This window comes from Sprattus sprattus (genome assembly GCF_963457725.1).
Source record: "Sprattus sprattus genome assembly, chromosome: 16".
NCBI lineage: Eukaryota > Metazoa > Chordata > Actinopteri > Clupeiformes > Clupeidae > Sprattus > Sprattus sprattus.
Window position 1 is genome coordinate 23730260 of NC_137914.1, and position 22034 is coordinate 23752293.

Consider the following 22034-nt stretch of genomic DNA (forward strand, 5'->3'; position numbering starts at 1 on the left):
TGTGGGCCCATGTGTTGTGATCAGTCTGGGAAGAAGGAGGCAGGCTGAGGAATTAAAAAAAACATTAAATCATTTAATGAATTTGTGATGGCCTGGTGTGTTTTTTTAATGGAAAGGTTTTACACACATCATCTCTCTCTCTCTCTCTCACACACACACACACATACACACACACACACAGAGGCAGACACACACTTTGAATTTGCTTCATCATCTCATACAGACATTGAACATGACTCACAGTTGACCAGCAAATTACATCTCTGCTGCTAAACTCAAATGAGCATTCAGACTTCAAAACTCAACAAAAAAGCCAGACGTTTATTAAAATGACAACTTAACATGGTTGGGTAAAGAAAGCAATAAATTACAAAACACTCCAGTAAGAAACAAATCAAAATAAAGCTATTTAGAAATGTAACAACAAAGTCTAAATCACAGCTGCTTTCACATTCCAAGGAGGGTTACAAATGTCTACCAGGTTTATCCATGCTTAGTTTAGAGAGTGGTTTCTCTGTGATTCAGAGCAGAGCAGTAACTATGACTATCTGGAACCAACCTGTGCTGTCACAATGACGAGCGCTCAATGTGACTCCTGCAGGAGAAAGGGAGACGAGCACTCAATGTGACTCCTGCAGGAGAAAGGGAGACGAGCGCTCAATGTGACTCCTGCAGGAGAAAGGGAGACAAGCACTCAATGTGACTCCTGCAGGAGAGTGGGAGACGTCAGAGTTCCTCAGAGATGAGTAAGCAGATGCGGCCCTCAGTTCTCATAGACATCTCTCTCTTTCTCTCCATCTTTCTCTTATCTAACACAATACCAGGTGATGACATCTATTGGGAAACTACATCCTATGACTTTGCCTGAGCATTCACAAAAATAACAATAAAATGGGCCGAAGAAAACAGCAGATGCCATGGCAACCACCCCATTAGTTGTCATGGAAACGCAGAGCCTTGCTGAGCTGGCGACAGCACTGTGGAGTGAGCGAGGGCTGGAGGGAGAGAGGGAGCGAGCGAGGGAGGAATGGAGGCCACAGGAAGGAGAGTCCAGTCTGACCTCTGTTGGTCACAGCTGAGTAACACAAGCCACCTCCTGTTTCCATGGCAACAAAGGGCAAGAAGCAGTGGATGAGAAGCCTTGTCATGCAAGAGGGATGGCAACAGTGGGACAGCATGAGTGAGGTTTTGTGGTCCTATGAATATGTGTGTGTGTCTGTGTAGGGGTGGGGTTGTGAGAATGCACTTTTATGTACATGTTTGTATATTCTATTTAATTTTTTTGTGCGTATGTATGTGTGTGTATGTATGTATGTGTGTCTGTGTGTGTGTCTTTGTATGTGTGTGTGTGTGTGTGTGTGTGTGTGTGTGTGTGTGTGTGTGTGTGTGTCTGTGTGTGTGTGTGTGTGTGTGTGTGTCTGTGTCTGTGTCTGTGTCTGTAAGTGTGTGTGTGTGTGTGTGTGTGTGTGTGTGTGTGTGTGTGTGTGTGTGTGTGTGTGTGTGTGTGTGAGATCTCACCAGTGCACAGTCATAGCTGGGCAGCCCTTTGCCCGTGTGGTTGAGACAGTACAGGACCGCATCATGAATGGAGGGGAACAGATGATTCTTAGGGATGGACGCGGAGAAAAAGTCGCCCCGCTCCAGCTGTTGGACAACACACACTACAACACAACACACACGCACACACACACACACACACACACACACACACACACACACACACACACACACACACACACACACACACACACACACACACACACACACACACAATTATTCACCTTTCACTTCTCCCTCTTTTTCTCCTTCTCCTTTTCTCTTTTTCAAATCCCTCCACCCAATTCATTATGCACAAACAATAAGACAACACATATCCACAGCATTATTTACCACTCTCCTCTCTCTATTGTTTTTTTTAATACTTTATTATTAAAGAAACAAAGATACAATGAAACATACATGCATGGAACAAAAAGTGAGCTGCGATATTGCCCAAATAAACAGTCAAATCCATCTCTGAAAACAGTCTGTATTACTTGTATTACCACCTACCTGCCAGTATGGCTAAATGGCTGGCAGCTGTTCTCCACATTTCCTCCAACATAAACCCCTGCCTCACCTGTTTGTACACATTTTAATTTGGTGGTTATGAAATATCTAATCAGATTCCGCCAACAGGATTCCCTCCAAGGACCCGAGCTGGTGGAAGGGGACTGCACAAAGCACATATTTGACTAGTCCCCCTCTGAGATGACAAGTCCAGATTCTTTCTCCCATTTGAATCTAACCTTATCTGTTGAGTGTTTTCTACTGGATTGAATACTTTCCTGTTGTCCATATTTTTTTTACATGTCAATAAATATGTCAATTAAATTGGCATCACATTTCTCCTTGGATTTAATCTCATTATTAAAATAGGTCCTGGTTTGTAAATACCTAAAACTATCCAGTTCTCCCACAATAAGAAGTGATGCCAATTCTAATCCAATATTTAAACCTCCCATCAATCCTTGCCGGTTTAAAGTCTGGGTCAAAAGCAACCTATCTCAACTGTCTAGACCGTCTTAAACCAGATTCTAAGAGGAACTTTAGTCCATTGATTTAAACTTTTAACATGCTGCTCATACAAGATTTTGCTAGCTAATATTGGTTGTAACGGTATATCTAGCTGTGAAGTTTCCTAATCTTTCCATTTTGCTATATATTCTGGATTACAGCAACATGCTAGTAGTGGTCTTAATTGTGCCTCCTTGTAGTAGTCTGTTAAACATGATAATGATCTACCCCGTTTTTCTTTAGAAAGTTGCAGTGTTTGGAATTGAATTCTTGGTCTTTTACGCCCCCTAATGAATCTTGATATCCACTTATCCCATTCATTAAATTGTTGCAATGGTACTACAACTGGTAAGGATTGGAAAAGAGTCGGGGGAGTACATTTACTTTTATCGTTCCTATTCTATTATGCATATCTAAGGGCAGTTGGGACCACCTGTAAATATCTGCCTTGATGTTTTTACCTATGGGACCAATATTGCTATCATATATTTTTGAAATGTCTTTATGTATTTGAATTCCCAGATACTTAATGTCTGATGAGGTCCATTTGAAAGCAAATCTATTTAGCATGTCTTTCTGAGGGGTGTAGTTATAACTTAGAGTTTGTGTTTTTTTGCACGCTGAATTTATATCCAGAGTAAGTTCCAAAATCTTTTAGCGGGGACATCAGTCTAGGAATGCTGACCTCTGGTGTTGTAATAAAGAGCAAAACATCATCTGCATATAGACAAATCTTCTGCTCTAAACCTCTTACCATGACTCCTTTTATCACCTCATCATCCATGATTAACTGTGCCAGGGGCTTTATAAATAAAGTGAAGAGGGCGGGACTGAGGGGGCAGCCCTCCTCTTTCTCTTACACACACACAGACACACACATACACACACACACCATTACTCACCTTTACACAGAGAGCTGTGACCAGCCTCTCTCTCTCACACACAAACATTATTCCCCTTTATTTTGAGAGTTGTGGTTAGATTCTCCCTTTCTCTCTCTCTCCCAGACATAAATACACATATTTGTGTACACACACACGCGCACACACCCATACACAAGTACACACACACACACACACACACACCATTACTCACCTTTACACAGAGCTGTGATGAGACTGTCAGTCTCCTTCTGTTTCACACACACACACACACACACACACAAACACACCATTATTCACCTTTTCCCTGAACTGTAATGAGCCTTTTCCCTCTCCCTCATAAACACAGAAATACACACCCAAACACACACACACACATTGCTGTGTGAGGGAGAGAGAGAGAGAGCTGCCCCAGTTGTGATGAACCTGTCTTGTGGGTGATAGATAAGGGCCTGAGGGTTTGGAGAAAACACTCACCCTGACAGCCTGCCAGGTACACAGTCACATCCACCTCGCCAAAGTCCCGACATATCTAAGAGAGAGGGAGAGGAGAATAGATGCAGTGTTTGACAGCGGAGAAGAAAGGAGGATGCAAGGTTAGAGAGGGAAAAGAGGCCATTAGAAAACCTCCCCAGTAGCCCCTCTGGTCACCTGTTTGTCTCAGTTTATCTGTCCTCCCTCATTGGCTCTATTCACCCCTTCCTCCCCCCACTAGCAGAAGGGAAAAACACACAGCTCTGGATTTAGCATGCTGCTGTGTCCAGAGAACACACAGCAGTTTTGTTCTTGCTGAGTGCATGTCGGCCACCAGATAAGAAGAAATCAGAGGGTTGCATAATGGCAGAAAAACAAGATTAAAAAGGCAGCGCTGTTTTCAAAACAAATGTGTTGTGGCCTGGCTGACTGTGAAGGGCAGTGTCCTCCAGATTTACTCTTACTGTTTACGCCACTACTGCTGCTGATGCATAACTGACTGACAACTCAGTTGCATTCTTCTCTCCACATACTAACTGGTCTAAAATGTCTTTACCTCACATACTCACTGAATGTCCTCCCCTTGCATACTAACTGAATGTCCTTCCCTTGCATACCAGCTTCATGTCCTTCCCTCACATACTAACTTCATGTCCTTCTCTCACATACTAACGTCATGTCCTTCCCTCACATACTAACATTCTTTCTGCCTTTTTGGCTTTGTTTGATTGATGGATGGATGGTCTCTCACATTTTTCAGGGTCTTGAGTGTGACTGTGTCGACGAAGCTCACAGTGGACAGATCCAGGATGACGGAGTGTTTCCCGCTCCGCGCGTCCTCCATCACTGTGTCCTCCGTCCTCTCGCCTGCCATGTCACACGTGTACCCGTCAGGCTCCCGCTCGAAGCCCTTGTTCACACAGCCGTTACTGCACTGGGAGTCCTTACGTAGGTCAATGTTGGAGCCGCGCCAGTGAACTGATCCAGGCGTCACATTGGCTGAGATGCTGAGTGCCCCGTTCTGTAACATGGTGATGAGACTGCTTAGCAACAGGTAGAGGGCACCTGGGTTACTGTCAGCACTCTGTTTAAGTTAGCTGAACTTAGAAACCTTTGATTTAACAAGCATGTTAAGTAGGTGTGAGCCACTGAATATTTCATCTCTGATGGCTTGAGTCAACCCTACCTCTATCACCCCAACATACACAGACACACACACACACACAGACACAGACACACACACACACACACACACACACACACACACACACACACACACACACACACACACACACACACACACACACACACACACACACACACACACACACACACACACACACACACACACACACACACACACATACTCCATGTTACACCCTAGTGGGTGGCAGCATGATTACATCCCTGTACACTTCCATTAGGGGTGTGTTTGAATGCAAATGCAGGTTAAAAGCATCCATACAAACCTCATCGCCTCGACTGCATTATGGGTGGAGGCCACTATCTGTGAGTGTGTCTGCCCACTGATGCTACTGATGGACTGTGTTTCTCACCTTCCCAGCATAACTGCTCAGAATAGGAACGCATAATGTGGGGCTGGCCACATTGATGGGTCACATGGCAGAGCCTCGGGCCTGCTTCAGATGGCAGGCGATGGATAGAGCGGACTAAAGGGAGGTCAATAAGGCACTCATCCCCACATAGTTTCCACTTCACGGAGAGATTTCAGGAGCAGCATACAGAAATGCTGACCTGTGTGTTAGTACGTGAGTGTGCTGATCGTTGTCCGTAGGGAGTGTGTGTGTGTGTGTGTGTGTGTGTGTGTGTGTGTGTGTGTGTGTGTGTGTGTGTGTGTGTGTGTGTGAGTGTGTGCTGTGCGCTTCAGTGGACCCACTCACTTCTCTCTTTCTCTCTTTCTTGGCCGCCTTCTCCTCTTTGGCTTGTAAACGTTTCTGTTTTGCTGCCTGCTTCTTTTTCCGTTTCAGCAGCTTATTGATATTGATCTCACTCTGAGAGCGATGGAGCGACCGAGACAGAGAGGGAGGAGAGAGGGAGAGAGAGAGAGAGAGAGAGAGGGAGGAGAGAGGGGGAGAGGGAGACAGACATGCGTTGGAGAGAAAGAGGGAAGGATAGAGAGAGAGGGAGATGGGATGATAATGAGAATCTTGTTATATGTGCAGATCGTTTCTCCCTGTCTGCCACACGTTATTATGGATCTGAATGTGGAATGCATGAGTGATAGGGTACCTTCTCCTCCAGGGCCTCCCTGTAGAGATCAGCGTTGGCGTAATACAGAGTAACGGATGAGCGGAAGATAGTGATGCCTGGGAGCTCCTTGGCCTACACGCACACACATAACCACACAAGCTGTAAACACACATGCACAGTCAAGACAGAAATACATTCACACGTGGGCCAACAGTGAATAAACACTCTCACAAGCAGACATACAGACATACACAAAGCTAAGCACATCAAACACACTTCACGCCCACACTAACACACAGACACATTTGTACACACACATGCACATCTATACTATAAACATACACACTCATAGACATTGCACAAGAACATTTGTGGGGATATTATTTTAGCAGAATTATTTGCAAATGTGTGTAACGGTCACGTCTATGCTGAACCCTGCTCTGGCCACGCCCCCTTCATCACACATACCCGCTACAGCCTGACATTCACACTCCCAGCTGCATTTCATCACCTTTCACAACCCCCTGATTGCCAGCAGATGCACTTCACTCATTCACCTGATCCCACACACCTGGCTCTCACCCAATCACCTGTTTCACACCCTATATACACTCCTCATTTCCCTCACTGCCCCGTCGGACCCCGTCGAGCAAGGACTTAAATCCTAGGACTACAGCTCCGGACGGAGTTTCTCCACCACTTCGCGATTTCCAGATAGCTTTGTTCGCTCGTTCCCGTTTGGTGATCTCCATGTCACCACCACAGCCTGTTCCTTCAATCCTGTTTGGTGCTTTCCATATCACCACAGCCTGACTTCGAGACTTTGAGGTCATTCTAGTTCTTGTATTGAGTTTTGTGTTTCTCTCTTGCTCGTTGTTTCTGTGCCTCACGTGATTGTTTAAATTCTCAATTGTTTAAATATGTTCTGTGTTTTTTTTTTCCGTTTTGGACATGCCTTCTTTGCTTTAGTGTCCTGCATTAGTTTTGTGTTTTCCCTGTTTTTTTTCCCCTGTGCCCTAAGTTCTGGCTTGTTCCAATAAACTCCATCTCCCAGCATTCCCTGTGTCGTAGACATTGCATGACGGTAACTGTATCTCAGTCCATGTGTGCATAATCAGATTAGAAAATGTGCACAAGAACCCGCAAATGTGCATTGAGAATCCGTGTGTGCTTAATCAAATTTGTAAACGTGTAAACCCATCTTTAAATGTGTAATGAGATTTGCAAGTGTATCTGATATCTGAGCATGTGTAGACTTATCTATACATGTGTGCATAGATCTGTGACTGAGTGGACTCATCTGTAAATGTTTACCCCCCATACTAATGACTTTCCTGATGATTCCGCATATTCTGTGGGGTAGAAATAGACGGCTTTTACCTCCTCATAGGCCTCTGTGTCCAGGTAGAGTTCTGTCCCAGATACCCAGCCAAGCAGAGAGTACCTAGGACTGATAGAGAAAGAGACAGTGGGATAGAGACAGACATGGAGAGAGACAATCGCTCATCATGAGTGTTTCAGACATAATCACATAATGATACAGTGATGTAGACACTCACGCACACACTTTCATAAATGTGGACCCCCCCCCCCCCCTCATACACACACATGTACACACACACACACAAAGCCACTCACAGCTGAGTTCTAAAGATGACAGTGAGGAGGCTGAATGCGATGGAGGCGGCCAGACCCAGATCCAAATTGAGCAGAATCGTGCAGGTGCATGTCACCACCCATATAAGCTACAGCACACACACAGGCAGGTTAGTGAGAACACATACACACACACACACACACACAAACACACACACAGACATACACACACATACACACACACACACACACACACACACACACACACACACACACACACACAAAGACATACAAAGACACACACACACACACACACACACATAGACATACACAGCTAACACAGACACACAGACATACACAGGCATAGAGCGATGGATATACATGCAAGCTATTGTACTGGCAAGCACACACTACAATAGCATATCATCCTGCTTCTTTCAATAGGGTTCTCATGGGCAGACCCAAGAGTATGACACACTTAACAGTATGCTGTTTGTGAGCACAGAGGTAACAGTGTATGGTTCAATCAAGGGCAGACCCAAGAGTATGACAGCTACACTTAACAGTATGCTGTTTCTGAGCACAGAGGTAACAGTGTATGGTTCAATCAAGGGCAGACCCAAGAGTATGACAGCTACACTTAACAGTATGCTGTTTGTGAGCACAGAGGTAACAGTGTATAGTTCAATCTGGGTTTCTGGCCAGGGATGTCTGGTTAAAAGCATGTTTTGATCTGATAACATGCAGGATAGGAACTGAATGAGCTGTCCTTACCAGATCTACTTTGTTACTCTTCCACAGAGCAGGGATGTCCAAGTACTGTTTAAACATCCCCTTCAGATTCACAAACACAATGGTGGCAAGAACAGCCTGTAGCAAAGAGACATATAGATACATGAGAGTCAGACAGATGATCTGGTGTCAGTCAGGGTGCTGAGGAGGAAAGGATGCATGTGGGGGGGCAGGGAGCGTTTACCTTGGGTAGTTCCTGGAAGAGTGAGCCCAGCTTCAGTACGGTGACCAGCACGATCAGTGCAGAAATGGCCCCCGCCACCTGAAAAACACACAAGCATCAGTATGTGTGTGTGGGACTCTGCATATGAGTGCATGCATGTGTGGAGCTGAAGCAGTTTGGCATTACTTAGAATATGTGTGTGGACACTACCTGCCCTCCATTACATGTAGAATATGTGTGTAGACATCACTACCTGCCCTCCATTATGTGTAGAATATGTGTGTAGACATCACTCCCTTCCCACCATTATGTGTAGAATATGTGTGTAGACATCACTACCTGCCCTCCATTATGTGTAGAATATGTGTGTAGACATCACTCCCTTCCCACCATTATGTGTAGAATATGTGTGTAGACATCACTACCTGCCCTCCATTATGTGTAGAATATGTGTGTAGACATCACTCCCTTCCCACCATTATGTGTAGAATATGTGTGTAGACATCACTCCCTTCCCACCATTATGTGTAGAATATGTGTGTAGACATCACTACCTGCCCTCCATTATGTGTAGAATATGTGTGTAGACATCACTCCCTTCCCACCATTATTTGTAGAATATGTGTGTAGACATCACTCCCTTCCCACCATTATTTGTAGAATATGTGTGTAGACATCACTCCCTTCCCTCCATATGATAGCCACTAGTTTTAACATTATCCATTTTCTGGAAGAGTAGATTATCCTGTATTACTAAATTACACTTGTAATAAACATTTAATAAACATTAAACATTTAAACATACATAGATTAGTAATTGTGTGTGTGTATGTACGTGTGTGTGTGTGTGTGTGTGTGTACGTGTGTGTGTGTGTGTGTGTGTGTGTGTGTGTGTGTGTGTGTGTGTGTGTGTGTGTGTACGTGTGTACGTGTGTGTGTGTGTTTCACCTGGGTCTTTCCCCCTGTGCTCTCCTGGATCAGACTGCGAGACAAAGAGGCGGTGACAGAGTAGCACTGGAAGAAGCTCCCCACTGAATTACTGAGGCCCAGAGCTACCAGCTCCTGAAAGACACAGAAGGATTTTTTTGTGTTAATGTGCCTGTGCAGGTTTGTGTTTGCGTTCACATGTTGCTCAAGAGGTCCATTCAAGCAAAGAGATGCGGAGACACCAGTAAAAACCTGGTTGTGTGCGGCTGTGTGTGTGTGTGTGTGTGTGTGTGTGTGTGTGTGTGTGTGTGTGTGTGTGTGTGTGTGTGTGTGTGTGTGTGTGTGTGTGTGTGTGTGTGCAGTGGCGGTTTTAGACACGGGCGACCCGGGCGGTCGACCGGGGCGGCACTTTTTCAAGTCACGTGGGGGGCGGCACGACCAAATAAATAAATAAATACAGTATTTCTCTGTTCCTAAAACACATTTTTTCAAAGCATGCCTCGGTTTCTCTTAGCTCTAAACACAAATCCCAAAACCACTCACACAAAATGCAAAACCCTTTATATCTCTTGCAAAATGACACTTTGGTTTCAAAACACTATTATATCACCTCAAAAGGGCATTTTGTTTTCAAACAACAAACACAGACCATTATTTGAGTAGACATTCTAAGCATTGATTGAACACTGATGTGCTCAATGGAAAACACTACTATGAAATGGGAAAACACTAGTATGAAGGCCTTATCAGGAGTATTATGCCTTTTCATCTCCAGTGTTACTGTACGCTTTCTCCTGTTGTAAAATATTGTAACTGTATAATGTTTTAACTCAAAAATGAAAGAAAAATGTAAAATAATAAAAGGACAAAAAAACTAGACTGAATCCTGTTCTTGCTTACAGTAAGACAATATCGACAATTGTTGTGTTGTGAAACATCTGAAAATACAGTTTGATTTGAACATTTGATTGGATTACAATACAGTACAGTAATGTTTCTGTGCTGATAGGACGTAATCAGTTGTGGAAACGTATATGACTTACTTGCACATAGTCATATCATACTGTAATTGTTTGACTCTATCAGAGTTTCTGTCAAAAGGCACCCTGTACACCTGCTTCATTCTCGAGATGTTCTGCCTTAGAACATGGTCCACTGTGGCTAGGCTCTTTGTATTGATGTTTAGGAATATGTCTTGGTCATCAATGGTTGCACTTTGTATTTGTTTGCGTATACTGTAATTTTACAAATACAGTACAATGCAAAATATTCTACAGTAAAATACAAGAATACTATGCTCATGATACAGTAAGGCATTCAAACTAGTGTTTTACTGTCATAGTAGTGTTTCTTACCCATTCTCTCTTCTGAATGTCCGGAGAATCGGTGCAACTGAGAAGCGGCTTATGTTTGGTTGAACCCTCTGGCCAGCCTTGCCAGCCTCCTGCATGGTCAAACCCATGTTGACCACATGGTTGAACACATTGGCCTGAATCTCATCAGAGATACAGTAATGGCTCTCCGTCTTGCTCTTCCTCTTCATCATTTTCCTCCTCCTCCTCCTCTTACTCTCAATCCTCTGCCTCTCTGATCACCACTCACTTCAATGTTGCCATAAATTGTTCTCCAAACTAGGAGCTAAAGTTTTGATTTCAAATTGCACAACAGCCTTGGAAATGGAAGTTTTGCCAAATGATTAGCAGTGTTTTCTGTTTGAACACAAGGAGGTTTTGGCATTGATGAAGTATGCAAAGTAGAGAGGATGGTGTTTAGTGTTTTGAAGAAAATGTGGTTAACAATTGAAAACTGTGTCTAAAGCAGAGAATTGTGTGTTGTGTTTTGAAGAAAGTGCGGTTAACAATTGAAATCTGTGTTTAAAGCAGAGAATTGTGCTTTAAGTTTAGCAGAATTGGTTTAGGGAGTTGGCACTTGGGTTTAGTGTTCAGAGAAACCGAGGCATGCTTTGAAAAAATGTGTTTTAGGAGCAGAGAAATACTGTAATAATCTGGGCCACGAAGCGGTTTTCTATTATCATATCACTGTGTGGAGAATTGGCAAATTGGCGCCCCCTGCAGCTGCAGGCGCCATTGCTTGCGCCCCTGCTTGCTAAGAAGGTGCCTTGTAAAAGTATGGGTATCCCAACTGGAACGGACAAGTGGGGGGACGGGGGGATCCACTGTAGGCTATAGCAATACTCTAATACAATTAGTGGGCTTAGGTCAGTCACACCTCGACTTTCTTGCAAAAAACGCACATTCATAATATTATAATTACAGGCCTATAATTCCTGCACGGTTTTTTGTTTTTCTGAATTGTGTGAAATGGCTTATACAAATAGGTAATACTGAACGATTATGTGTCACCAAGGGCAAGGTGAATTGGTTTAGTCTTAACTTCTGTACGAGTGACAGGGGATGGGGAATGTGTTGATTGTCGAGTGCAAAATAAGCACAAAGATGGATAGGTAATGGCCAAAACCGTCAGGCGCCCTATTTCGAAAGTAAAGAAGAAGAGGAGAATCGAGCAAAACATAAAGGTATGCCACTATGTTCTCTCTGTATGATTACGGTATCCATGTCATGATGAAGGGCTAATGTTAATTGGTGGTATTACTCTTAGCCTACATGTGTTAGCCTGCTATTCTACTGCCCATGATTATACAACAATAGTTCGGTTTTAACTCAACAAACACGAGATCTAATTTCACGATAAGATTGTGCTTTGCAACAAAACTGTCACACGTTCAGTTATTATTTATTTCCATCAGTTGGGTTGACGTTGGGCCGTGTAATTAGCCAACGTAATGTTCATATCTTCTCTAGGCAGTTTCAAAGACGGAACGTTTGACATTTGCTACAACTCTATTTCGTGACAAATTATAGTTTACCAGTCATAAGTTAAAGTGTGGCATGCGTTGAATTCTAGGCAGTAACCAAGCAGCTAATTGTTCCTCCCTGAAAGATAGGTTAATATAGCGTCTAATGACAGATATGTGATGTTAAGTATGTTATTCAAAGTTCTATAAAGGGATTTGTGCAATTTGTGCCTTTATTTAGTTATGATAATAATAAAGTTATATATATATATATATATTTATATGAAAAAAAAAATCCGGGGGGGGGGGGGGGGGGGGGCGCTCGGAGGGGGTCTCGCCCGGGGCGTTAATCCATGTAGAACCGCCACTGTGTGTGTGTGTGTGTGTGTTTGTGCATTCAGAGACTCCATTAATACCTGGTTGTGAGTAGCTGTGTGTGTGTGTGTGTGTGTGTGTGTGTGTGTGTGTGTGTGTGTGTGTGTGTGTGTGTGTGTGCGTTCAGAGACTCCAGTAGTACCTGGTTGCTGTCCACCTTATAGCCATGCTTAAGGCCAAAGGTCTTGCCCAGGGAGATGTTGATGGCGTAGCCAACTACTGCTATGGCAAAGGCCTCTCCGACCAGGGAGGGGAACAGGGTGAAGTTAGGCACGCGTGGGGCCACCAGGCTGAGAGGGACGAGACAGACACAGAGCCTGCTGGTTAACAGATGACTCAACTGAAAGTGTGGCCATCGCTAATTCTGATGGTCAGGCGAGAAAAAAATGTAAATGCTTTTAGCTATTCGGTAGACATTTGAAATGTTTTGCCATTACGTTCTTTCCTTAGTCTTTTCTTCAAACCACTCCATCTCCTCTGACAGAACCAGTACTGCCTCTACGGTTAACAGGTAACTGGGTATCAAACCCAATGTGGAATTCCTTTGGTTCTAGGTTCAAACGTGGCTACACACTGAGGTGGCTTCTAGCTTGGGGACTGCTGGTGTTGCTGCCTCTCAGCCTTGGGTTATATAGGATTTGGTGGTTTGAGGGGGTTTCCTGTGGTTGATTTGGGTCATTGGTGGAGTGTTGTTCTTACTAAGGTCGCCACATCAACCTGCCTACCCGCATTAGAACAGGATTGACATTTATTTTTATTTTATTTCTCTTGCCTTGCTGTGTGTTATTTGCACCTAAATGCTTTACAGCAGCCCTGCAATGTAATCGTCAACGGTTTAAAATTGCTGGCAGAAGTGTCAGCGAGATAAAGGTATGTATTGATGCCAAGGTCAAAAGTAGAGACATAGTAGCTGTCAGCACCTGACCTACAGTAACCCTTTGTTTTTTATATCACAAGACAATGGTTATTTCTCAAAGCCACCACACCAGAGAAGGGTTTAGCAAAAAATTTGCAATATTTTCTATGACTATGATTGTTTTGTTCCAGATACATTCATATCACTGTGTTCTTCCTGAGGGCTGTCACTTTCTCAATGGTATTTCTCAATTAGACATGGACATGGCTCTGCAATGCATGCTGAATCATCCATCTCTTTTAATGACACTTCTAATGATGATAAACAAACATCAGAAGAACTAATATGACAGCGTACTCCCTCTGAAATTCCCCACACTTGCAAAAGCACTCACAGGCTGCCTGCAAAGCTAAAGGTTCTGCATAAGAATATTTCCTTTTGCTGGTGGAAAAAGAGTCGTCGTGGAATGCAGTCCTCAAAGATGAAATGGCGACGATGCTGTTAGTCAAACAACTTTACATCAGACGAGTCATAATAGAACAAGAGATCAAGAGATCTTTCACGGATTTCAGGTGCTAGAAGGCATGTTTCCCTCCGGAAGTACTGCAGAGTGCTCCTAAGAACCTTCCACTAGCAAATCAATAAGTGAGTAAGATGAGGACAGAAGCAACAGCTTCAGAGGAGTCTAGCCCTGACCTCTAATGACCCCTCTCGGTGGCTTCTCTATCAGAACTGAAATGGAGCTGAAATGCAATTCAAAGCAGCCAGACACAGTAGTCTACCTCGCCTCTGGTCTTGTCCTGTACCTCTTCTATCTGTGCTTTCTGTTATGTCTTTGGCACAGATTATGAAGCTTCAAGGCCATGACATGCACACAAAGTACACATACACACACACGCGCGCACACACACACACACACACACACACACACACACACACACACATATGGTGGAAGAGTATGCCACTTACCCACTTGGAATCTCCCCAACCACATGAACATCATATATCTCATTGAGATTTCCATAATAGGAGACCACTGTTGCTCCAATGATCTGGAAACAAAAATCACTCTCCATCAGGTATTTTTTGTCATTGTCCCATTTCATGTCAGTGAAGATGACATTGTCTAATATAACATAATATTTGCAATGTGAAATAAATAAGTTCATGTTAACATGTGTACAGGGTTCCTCCTAAGTGTGTCTGGTTTGAATGCAACCACATTTTGGACAAGACTGCCCTCTCCTGGTCTTCATTGACAATTGCAATTACCCACTTAAAAATCGGAGGAGGGGTGAGAAATTTCAAGGCCCACGGTCATAATTTCAGCAAGTACAAAGAACAAGAAAATCATATAACATATAAGCCTGCCCAAGTGTTAGCAGGTAACCTACTCACCACTATAAGCTCAATAGGAATGGGAAGCGGTAGTTTTTTGCTGTAATAGGAGTTTAACTCCTTGACAGTAATCAGGACAGCCAGGGCCACCAAACTGACCACCAGAATGGCGATATTAGTGCCAGGCAGCCGATAGCAGAGGTCTACCAGTATCTGCAACGAAGGGAAGGTTGTTATTTTCATCCAGCAGAGGGAGGCATGAATGTTGTTAATTGACATCTGAAGGAAAAATTACTTGTTCTGCTGGTTCTGCATATATTGACGATGAGTTTAAGATCTGTACCAGATCAGTTTTTTTAGCGTCATTGTGAGCAGTATGATTTGGGGATTTTGGTGTTTAGATGTGTGCTCAAATCCAATGTGTGTTTGTATGTGTGTGTGTGTGTGTGTGTGTGTGTGTGTTTGAGAGAGAACCTGTCTGAATGAAACTCACATATATCTGTGACAGCGGCCCAACGTAGCGGTTAGGGCTAATCCCAAACAGGTACTTCAGTTGAGAGACGACCACATGTGTGGCTGCTCCTGTTGTGTAGCCTCTAACCAGAGGCTCGGACAGATACGTCACCACAAAGCCAAACCTCACCAACCCCAACAACACCTAATGAATAGGGAGAGAGAGAGAGAGGGGGAGCGAGAAAGAAAGAAAAGCAGTGAAAATGAAGAAAAAAATACGACAGACAATGTCTTAAAATAAAATAAAAAATATAAAGTTATGTTCAATGATGACTGGAACCACACCTGAAAGATTCCACTAAGTAAGGTGACTGATATGGCTATTTCCACCCGGTATGCATCTCTTGCTGCTATATCCACGACCACACCCTCAGAGGACCCGTTCGTAACATTACCAATAAAGTTAGCATCCGGTGCTAACCGTTCAGCAATGCTACCAATCATGATGCTGATGACAGCAAATGTACCTTCACAGGGGATATGCATTGATATTACAGAAATTCACACATATACACACACACACACAAGAGAGGGGAACAAAGATATGTAAAATGTACAGATAATACAGAAAATATAGAACATCTATCTTAGATAAAAAATATAGTCTGCATATTTGTAACCCAACTACTCACCTATGGAGATGTGTTTGGAGGTACCAAAAATGAAGTAGACGAGTACAGGGTAGAAGGACGTGTATAGTCCATAGACTGGTGGTAGTGAGGCCAGCAGAGCATACGCCATCCCTGCAAACACAACAGACACAGAATGCAGTGTAGTCAGTGGCCCTCACATAAAGTTTAGACCTTTAAAGTGAAAAGACTATGGCATTCCATAATCAGTCAACATATTTGTTTTATGTCTAACATTTATTTGATAATTTTAATGGTTGGTGACATAATTGTTTTCTGTTTGTTCTTTAAAATATCATTGACCCTCGGTTGAGTATTCAGAATAAAGCTAGATCTCACAAAAGTGAAGACTCACACACAAGGACTCTGTCTACTACCGCACCCTTGAGCAGTTCGAGCCCTGACTTTCAGTGCTTAGGGCACCACACTGACAAAATCAGCAGAATTCAGGGCACCATCTTGGCTACGTGCGGAAGAGGAGGAGCCCTTTCGCCAGCTTTTTCGTTTTGTTTCTAAAACAATGGCGGACATGATGGTTGCGGTGGCTACGGTGGCAGAGGTAGTAGACCACCAGGCTACAGACCGTAAATGTAAATATCAGCAGTAATTAAACAACTGTACTGATATTAAATGTACTACTAACATGCCATTATCAAATTAAAGCCAGTGACATGAGTATTTTGGTGGATTTCACGATGTATACCGACAGTTAGCATACCTAGCTAGGTAGCATTACCATTAGAATTGCATGGCAGTTATGCTAAGCTAGCTGGCTATTCCCCCATCGGCGCCTGTTGCTAGACCGACGAAGGTGCATCTAAATCGGGACACTTTTCGCTTGGCGAGGGCAGGTGGCAGGCTCCAGGCGCTCGTTACAACGGGCCAGTTCGACGACAGATAGCTATGTCAATCACCGGACAGTGTTAAACAACTGCTGTTCTGTTAAACAATCAAAATGCCAAATTGAATAATGGATTAACAATGGATATGCTCAGTTTAATAACGGGTTAACATGACAACGCAAACGTTTTAGTTTTCGCAAGTATCGCGAGCAGATTTGCATCCGTCACTTCCACCAGGTGCTTAACGTAAGGGTTCTATTTGATAAAGCACCCCTGAGCGACGGGGAGTGCACTGTAGATGTCAGGGCACTGTATTACAGGGCACTGTATTGCAGTGTACTTTGCAAAGTGTCAGTAATAGACACACTCAAAGTAACCTATATCTTAACTTGCTAACCGGGTTCCTCCATGTTCCCTGGTGCTTTCAGTGAGAGGAGAGGCAGTGTTTTGGGTGCTGGGAACGCTCACCTTGTGGCAGGTGCATGATTCCCACACTAATGCCGGCGATGAGGTCCCCCAGGCCATTCTCACGGATTTTGTAGCGGGGAAGCCAGGAGAGGACGGGGAGCCAGGAAAAAAGCCAGCCCTTCAGCCTGGGCAGAGAACACCTGAGGCCAGGGAGGAGAGAGATGTTTCGGGGGACGAAAAAGGAGAAACAGATCAGGACAGGGAAGAGGACAAAGAGGAGAGAGGTGGAGGGGGGATGAAGAAGAATTAACAAATGAGAGAGAGGATGATGAGGAAGTGGGTTGGAGAGGAAAGGAGAAAAAAGGATGAAAGACAACAGTAATGGAGATAATAATGACCAGAGTCCAAGTGGAGGGATGAATAAAAGTGACAGAGTGAGGGAGAGTGAGAAAGGAAGGAGAGAAATGGTTCACTTGGAATGCTGCACACCAACTAGTGAATTTAGGGAATTCCAAGGCCACCTCAGGCCATGTGTGCAGACCAGGAGGACCATATCAGCAAGGTATGCAAACATCATAGACCCTTATCCATGCATATGTGTGTTTGGTGCAAGACATGTCTGTGTTCTCTCCTGGTCCTCAACAGCTCACACAGTCCCAGCTACTTAGAACCACCATTTAGATGAAATGCTGATATCATTACATCAGGGGTTTTCAAAGTGGGTGCCGCGGCACCCTGGGGTGACGTGACATGCTCAGGGGTGCCGTGGAATGGCCCAAGGCTTGATCATTTAATATATATCAATTTCAAAATTAATTGTATTGTTATATAAATTAAAAAATGTATTTGCAGCACGAACAACAATAGGCTACAGTTTACAGTTGATTCAGGGCGTAACATTAACAACAGCTCTCTCGTTGACTTTGTTTGGTATTCCGTATTGACAGCAGTGAAGGTAGGCGCAATGGATAAACTTTTAAAGAGAGTGCATCCATCTCCACAGTAACAAACATCGGAATCGAATTTAGCAAATTGAAAAGTGAGCCATTATAACGACCCGTACCTCCAGTATGTTGCGAGTTCTGCAGGGAGACGTTGGCTAATGCAGCCATGGTGCCTAGCAAGTTGGCAAGGCACCTGGAGACCAAGCACCCGACACACCACAACAAAGACTAGAATATTTTGAAAGACTTAAAACGCAGAATACCACACAGAGCGAACGCTTTCTACCGTGCGTGTGTCTGAGAAGGCACAAAAGACTAGTTTTTTAGTTGCCGAGTTGCTTGCCAAATCTAAAATGCACACACTTCAGAAAAAAATCCCCCTCTCTGATAACACGATCAAACGTCGCATTGATGATATGTCGGAGAACATGGAATCTGTACTGAGTGAGAAACTACGGCTAAGGGGGACATTTGCGCTTAAAATAGACGAGTCCACTGATGCTAGTGGCCTTTGCCAGATGATCGTTAACGATACAGTATGTGGATGAGGACAAATTTACAGAGAACTTTATTTTGCAAAGAACTGGACAACCATGCTAAACTTAATGGGACACATGTGCCCGTATGTTGGCTGTGATATAGTTGTGAGAGGGACAGACGGTGTCTGTTCATATTCTGTTCACTATTTATTCAAAAGTTCTATTAAATTAGTTGAATTAAAGAGAGTGGTAAATTTGAATATAACAAAAATGAGATAAACCTCACCTTCTTAATGTAATACATGTAATAAAAGCAGTTATAGCCTATTCAACACATCACAAGGTTAAATCAAATGGCCTAAAGTACAAATATGACATAAAAAATAGGGGTGCTGTGGATGGAGAGAGATATGTTTAGAGGTGCCGTGAGCCAGAAAAGTTTGGGAACCACTGCATTACATGAATAAAGACCACGTGTTTGTAAAGTTGTGTAAGAGTACGTGCGTAAGAGGATGTGGGTCTGTTAATTTTTTGACAACGAACATTGCTAAAATGAGCTGATGCACAGAAAAGTGAACTTTGTACTTAGAGACTTAAATAGACACAAAGCTAATCTGAATGACCACAACCCTAAAGAAAAACACACACACACACACACACACACACACACACACACACACACAACCACAGACAGATTTCACACTGATGCTTACACTCCCCTGGAAAGATTTAAGGAACATACTTCCTCCTCTGAATGATATTAACCCTAGTTGTTATCCTTTGGCCAAACTAACACTCATCACTACATTCATTGGAAAGACACAAATACAGTACAACACACATACAGTCTCTCATACAGCAAAAGATGACCTCACATCATTCAGTTCAAACTTCAATAAAAATGAAAGAAAAAAAGTCTAAAAGCGTTTCTAATGCAATGGACGAAAGGGTGGGAATCCCATCAGATGCCATAAGCACACTGTATCTGTCCATCTAATCCAAAACAGCATAATTGAGTGGAAATGTTTCATGATCTTTATTTATTAAACTACTTATATAGGATTTTATTTACTTTTTGTTTGTTGGTAAAAGACAGATATCATCTTCAGACTTGCACACGCACTCACCAGCAAAGCATCCACAACACTCAGAAATGCAGTGGATTGACTTCAGTGTAATCATTCATGGTAATAGTAACCCCTAACCTTGGCATTTTTTTCACAAACGTTAGTACTAAGTCTTACAATGTTTTAAATTGCCATTGTATTTTTGTCTTACATTGTAATTTTTTCAACAAAGTACTTTGAGGTTCCACAAAAAAACAACAGTGAACAAATTAGACAACCTCATGACAATAGACAAGGCAACAGTTGCAGTGATCACTGGATCACTATAATAAATGTGGGGCTTCTTACCGCACTGACTCACGCAGACGCTTCTTCAGGGAGGGTCCTCGGGTGCAGGTCCGCTTTCGGGCCACCTCGTCCAGACTGCGCTCGTCCAGTATGCTCCTGTCCACACTGAACTCCCTCTTGGGCTCAAACACCGCCATTCTCATTTGTCTTCCTTCGCCTCAAACCAGTCACTAGATCCAAAGTCAATAGCTATCACTTCTGGGTGAAAAGGACACACTCAAATACTGAAAAAAAGTTGTTTTTTTTTGTCCAACAAAAGAGGCAGCAAATACTGAGAGAGGCTTATCACAGTTGGTTATATTGTGGCAAATAAATCCAGAAAGTTGTCAATGGTGTCTGATGTGGTTCTAACAGAGAATAACATGATAGAATGGCAAAACAGCACCCGGGCACCTCTCTATATCAGAGGGACCCCACCACGCCTTCTCAAACTATCACACACCCCCTTCACAGTGCAACACACACTCACATTGGAGAGGGAAACAGAGTGTACAAGACGGCCCCTGGATTAACCTTGGGAAAGCACAGGTGCAAAACAGTGTAAACATTCCTTTAATCTGTCTAACTCTGCTCCTCCCAGACACATGCACAGAAACACACACACACACACACACACACACACACAAACAAACAAAAATATGCACATGCACAAACACGCGAGAAAGAGAGACAAAAACCAAGTTTATACTACCTACATTTACGAGTGTCACAGTGCAGTTGTTTCATTATGTCTTTATGACTTCCAACCACTGAAGCTTTGCACTTTCCAGCTCGTGGTGGACTACCGGCGGAGAGGGAGGAGAAGCCTACCAACTCTTAACTGGATGGTCTGGAGCCGGTTGCGGAGGAGAGAACACGGAGGAAGCTGGACTGTTTCTTTATTTTGATTTGATTCCTATTCCTGTTGTCCTATTCAATTCATAAATCTTGCTGCTATTACACCTACATTTCGGGATTAATAAAAGTTTATCTTATCTGATCTTATCTTATCTTGTTTCAAAGTCCATATGAACTGTGATGAGAAATGTGACACCAGGGATGGATAAAATTCCAAATCAAAACCATGCAGTACTGCAAAAAAAACAAAGTTTTGACGCTGTCCTTTTTGACTTCCATTGGAGGAAGTTCACATCCACACATCCTACTCCAGAAGCTTACCAGAAGCTAAATGATGACCAGTCCCCTGTCCACAACACCAGAGCAGCCGAGGTTCATGTAGTGAGGCTTAGTTACTGACACTGCTTCCTCCCTCACTGCATTTGGCTTAGGGGGTCAGTGTGGGTCAAGGAGCATGGTGTGGGAGTAGGTGACGATGTGCAAGAGCGCACAGCAGTAGGACCAGTCATTTGGGGATTTTGTGGAAAAGTACTGTCAAATGCATCACATAGAGGTCACCCTAGCTAAGGGCTCTGGGGCAATGGGTGGGAATGACCAAAGCCAGGAGATGGGAAAGGAGTGTGATGGTGTATGCTGAAGAAGCATGTCTTTTTCTTATTTTAAAGGAGTGTGATGGTGTATGCTGAGGAGCGTGTCTTTTTCTTATCTGCCTTTGGGTGCTTTTGTTTGTTTGCACACACCCATCTCCTCCATTTCATTCTGTTTGCTTCATTGCAGTTTATATGTAGTTACATAAGCCATCAATGTCTTTTCTCTGCATTTATTGTGTCACTTGTAAAAGTCACAATGATAAATCTCACAAGGTCAGTAACCAGCAATCATTTCTACTTAAGATCTCAGACAACCCTTCAACCAATTGACTTTATTGATTGTGTGAGAATTGGTTACAAAGTCCTTCACCCTCACCATTCCCCAATACCAAA

At 43.4% G+C, this 22034-nt stretch overlaps 1 protein-coding gene across 1 annotated transcript; it reads right to left on the minus strand.

The window, feature by feature from the left end:
• Positions 1–939: 939 nt before the first annotated feature.
• On the minus strand, positions 940–20357 carry slc26a6l2 (solute carrier family 26 member 6, like 2; the record flags this gene model as incomplete). The annotated part of the gene is made up of 18 exons (XM_080854413.1): positions 940–1096; positions 1519–1661; positions 4663–4932; positions 5813–5923; positions 6162–6254; positions 7503–7572; positions 7761–7867; positions 8493–8588; positions 8695–8772; positions 9622–9735; positions 12933–13080; positions 14616–14698; positions 15045–15197; positions 15478–15642; positions 15783–15964; positions 16130–16240; positions 17437–17576; positions 20215–20357. 18 exons carry the CDS (start codon positions 20355–20357, stop codon positions 940–942), a joined length of 2364 nt encoding a protein of 787 aa, XP_080710539.1.
• Positions 20358–22034: the final 1677 nt, after the last annotated feature.